A 4,194-nucleotide genomic window follows, 5' to 3' on the forward strand; every position below is an offset into this window, starting at 1 on the left:
CTCCTCCCTCACAGCTGCGGGGCTCCCACACCGCCCGCCTCCCCTCACGGCCGGGGGCTCCCCCCCAGGCGTCCCCTCACGGCCCCGGGCACGGCCATCCCACTCAGGCCTCCCCTCAGAGATCTCCGTGTGAGTGCCCCCAAGACACCTCCATGGAAACGGGGATCTCCTGCCCCTCCAAAGCTCCCTTTCTCTTCAGAGACTCCCATGAACCTCCCCCCCCCAAGACATTTGTCTGGAAACGGGCACTCCCTGCCCCTCCAGAGCCCCCCTTCTCCCCTCAGCCCTCAGGACAAAGGGGGTCAGGTACCAGCCCACAGGTCGTCACCACCAGCACCAGAAAAAGAAGAGAAAGATATTAACCGGCATTTCTGCCCTCCTCACTGAACCCTTTTTAAATGAAACGTGACAAAATGGATTCTAGTGTTTCTTAATATTTGATTTGTGAGCAATTTTTAACTGGGCTGGTGAGGGCAAGTGGTCAGCAAAGGAGGGGCACGCCTCAGGTGACACTATGGGCAGCTGAGGTAGAAAAAAAGTAAATTGCTGAGCTGAAAACCCTGCAGTTTTGCTAAGAAATCCTTGGCAGGCAGATATAGCCACATACCAGTGCTCTTTATGGCAGAAATTGCAATCCCAAGGTATAATTTTCACACGAAAATCTGGCTCTGTTTAGATCACTAAGAAGCCAGATTTCGGGGAGTGCAGAGGACAGGAAACGTGACCCCCAGGGATTCCCTCCTGGCGCAAGGGGATTCGGCCATCCTGAAAACCTCACACTGTGGCAGGTAAGCCAGAGGAAAACCTGATGACTTCCAGATTGATCAGGCAAATTCAGCACATCGAAACAGGCTACAATCCCACACAACACTTAAGTTTCTATAGGGCACATCAGGGGTTTCAGCTCTAAACGCCTTAGGTGCCCACACTGACAGTCATCTGCTTCCCTCACATTTTTACATGCTGAAACTGCATTTTCCACTTTCTATCTCTGTCCTTCAGACTAAGTCAAAATGCCAGGTCAGTGCATTTCTAAGTAAATTAAAATTACACTGCTGTTTTTAGGACACCTTTAAAATCCAGTGTTTTACTGGGCAGCAAAGGTGTAATTAAAAAGCATTTCCCAGCGTTTGCAGTTCTCCTTTTGGCTGTATCAACCAAAGCATGGAATGGGTCTTGGGGCACTTTGTAACAGATGCTGTCAGACTAAGTTGGCTATGTAAATCAAACAAAAATACATCACTGATCTTTCTGGCACATTCCTGTTGGGGCACGAATAACCTCCATTCCCTGTTCCCACCCATACACTTCCTTCTACCCACAGAGCGTTTTATTTTAGCGGCAAGTTAAAATTAAATGTTGGTTACTGCAGTAGGAGATACTTGGCCAGGAGAGACGCTTATGTAACGTGCAGGCTTTGTGTCCCACATTAATATTGGGCTGTTGGGGATGGCTGAGGGTCACATGAAGGGCTCTCCTCAGCCGCCGCCGACCCGAGGGGCTGGCAGGGAGCTGCAGCCTTACGTAAGGGCCGACCCGCTCCGCTGCGCCGCGGGAGGCTCGGCCCTCGCTCCCGTGGCCTCGCCTCTGTCATCTCCGCTTATCCAGTGCGCTGCAGAGCCTAAGGAATTCCTCTGGAAGAGCCCTCCAGCCGACGAGTGCTTTGGTCCTGAAGTTCTCAGCTTTTCAGCACGGCTCGGTAAACACAGGACATTCCAGCTGAAAGCAGCATGAAAATTGAGATCACAAAACTTAACACGCACATAGGATCGGGAATACAAAAAAGGGGAAGCAACATTTTGTTTGGAAAAATAACACGGCGTATAAATAATTTTGGAAAATACCACAAGAGAACAGAAGGTAAATTTTTCTTGACAGCAGATTACACAGAGGGATAAGGAATGTTTCCCAGTGTAAGATAAACCCTTGTTTTATAACACATCTGATGATTTTCTGATCATCAATTTTAGTCTTATCAAACTAAAGAATAGCTGGTATCAAGTATTCTTAACAGCAGCCTGTTTGACATTATTAATGAAAAAGGCGTCCTCCCAGGTAGATAAATTTTCCAAGGCAGATAAATTCTTGGTCCACAGCAGTATGGAGGCATCTCCTGGGATTTTCGATTTGTATGGAGGCAGATTCCCTCTCCTAAGCTGACTTCATTCAACAGCAGTTCTGTCGAGTGACAAAATGCAAATTCTCTTGTCCTAGGGTGACCTTTATATTCTACCATAGGTGCGGAGGCTCTGATCCATCATGTAACTAAGGAAGCTCTGAGATTCCATGGAAACTTCAGTGCCAGCAGTTGCCCAACAACATGGTGCCCTCTAAAGGTAACTCTCACAAACCTGACAAGCTGCCAGACAAACAGCAGTGGGTGTTTTTTCCTGCACTTGCCAAGAAAGCAAATCAAAGGGAAAATGGGTGGAAGATGTGCATCCCTTCAAGAGACTCTTCCTTGCACCCTGCTTGGGTCACAAGAGAAAAATGCACCTAACATTCTCTTGGTCCCTAAGGTTTAGGGATCTGCTTATTCAACTGAAAGCACAAAAGCCAATCTAGATACAGATAAGTGCTCAAGATGAATTCCTGCAGTTATCTTAATTTTTTTTTTCTCCTATAGCATTTGCTTGCTTACTTAAAGAAGGATTTGAAGAGAAACCTGGCAAGTAGGCTATGAAAAACTGGAATGTGAACCACTTGAGCACCGAGGTCAACATTCCTTTGAAAATGTGCATAGTACATGATTTACCTTCAAAATTCAGAAGGGTTGAGAGTGCTGTTGGCAGGAGGCGGTGCTATTCTCAGGGTTATAGTCTGTCATGTGAAAGTTTGTTACAAGGAATAGTTTACAAAAGCACCAGCCAGCAACAAGAGGGTGACATAAAGTAGCTTGTTCACATTTTCAAAATGGTGATAAGAAACGTTCAAGGCTTCTGATAAATGAGTGTGTTGGCAGCACAAGAAGATGAAACACTTGTGCTGAAAAACCCAGGATTGTATTTTGGGTTTGATAGTTTGCAGTGGCTTGAAATTGCAACTCTTACTTGGCGATCCCCAGGCTACCACTACAGCGTGCTGGAAAACAGAGGAGTATCTTGGCTGTCATGGCTCTCATCATCTTCCTCATGCTGGGGTCCTGCTTGGCCTGGCACATCCTCCTTCTGGCCAGCTGCTTGGATACCTGCCTGAATACCCTGGATCTGAGCCTCCACAGCCCTTCCTTGGGTTCCTCCACTGTTGTGCTTCGGGATTTTGGCTTGCCTTTTCCTACTCATTTTGTTTCATCCGAAAAAATTTTTCCTGGGCTCAGCATGACCTACCTTCCCCATGTGTGCACTTAAGCCGGTGCCAGCTCTTTTCCCCTTATCCCTCTTGGATGCAGCAATGACAGCAGGACTGTCTCCACCTGGAAGGGGAATGTTCTTCACCAACAGGTTCAGCCAGTGCTGCATCTGAGACCTTCAACCAGGGATGGGAGTGAGGGGGACAAAATCATCTCTCTTGGAAAATCAGTCTCCAGGGAAGGGGTGTAAAAAGCTTGTCAGTGATGAAGCCCAACTTAAAACTTCATTTTGCAAGAAACCATCTGTGTCTTGGGCTCATCCTCACAGCACGGGCAGCAGGGGAGGGGGGGATTCCTCCCCTCTGCCCTGCTCAGGTGGGACCCCACCTGCAGTGCTGCATTCAGCTCCGGGGTCCTCAGCACTGGAAGGACAGTGACCCATTGGAGTGAGCCCAGAGGAGGCCACCAAGGTTATAAGAAGAAGGGAGCATCTCTACTATGAGGAAAAGCTAGGAGAATTAGGGTTTTTTCAGCCTGGAAAAGAAAAGCTTCAGGGTGACCCAACTGCAGCCTTCCTGTGCCTGAAGGGAGCCTGCAAGAAAGACGGAGACTACTTACAAGGGCTTGGAGTGACAGGCCATGGGGCAATGGCTTGACACTGACAGAAGGCACGGTTAGATGGGCTAGTGGGAATAAATTCTTCCCTGTGAGGCCCCAGCACCAGGTTGCCCAGAAAAACTGTGGCTGCCCGATCCCTGGAAGCGTTCATGTCCAGGCTGGACAGGCCTTGGAGCAACCTGGTGTAGTGGAAGTTGTCCCTGCCCATGGCAGGGGGTGGAGCGGGATGATCTTTAAGTTCCGTTCCAACCCAGGCCATTCTAGGACACAGCTCCGCGACAGGAAAA

The 4,194-nt window shown here is 48.6% G+C and overlaps 1 protein-coding gene across 1 annotated transcript in view; it reads left to right on the forward strand.

Moving 5' to 3' along the window:
- The first annotated feature begins 1,464 nt into the window (after positions 1-1,464).
- Positions 1,465-4,194, forward strand: part of GRSF1 (G-rich RNA sequence binding factor 1) — a 9,950-nt gene continuing 7,220 nt past the window's right edge. Inside the window, 2 exon segments of the mRNA XM_017738944.1 lie at positions 1,465-1,699; positions 2,239-2,336. Coding sequence (XP_017594433.1) covers positions 1,465-1,699; positions 2,239-2,336 — 333 coding nt within the window.

This window comes from Corvus brachyrhynchos, unplaced genomic scaffold, assembly GCF_000691975.1.
Source record: "Corvus brachyrhynchos isolate BGI_N302 unplaced genomic scaffold, ASM69197v1 scaffold597, whole genome shotgun sequence".
NCBI lineage: Eukaryota > Metazoa > Chordata > Aves > Passeriformes > Corvidae > Corvus > Corvus brachyrhynchos.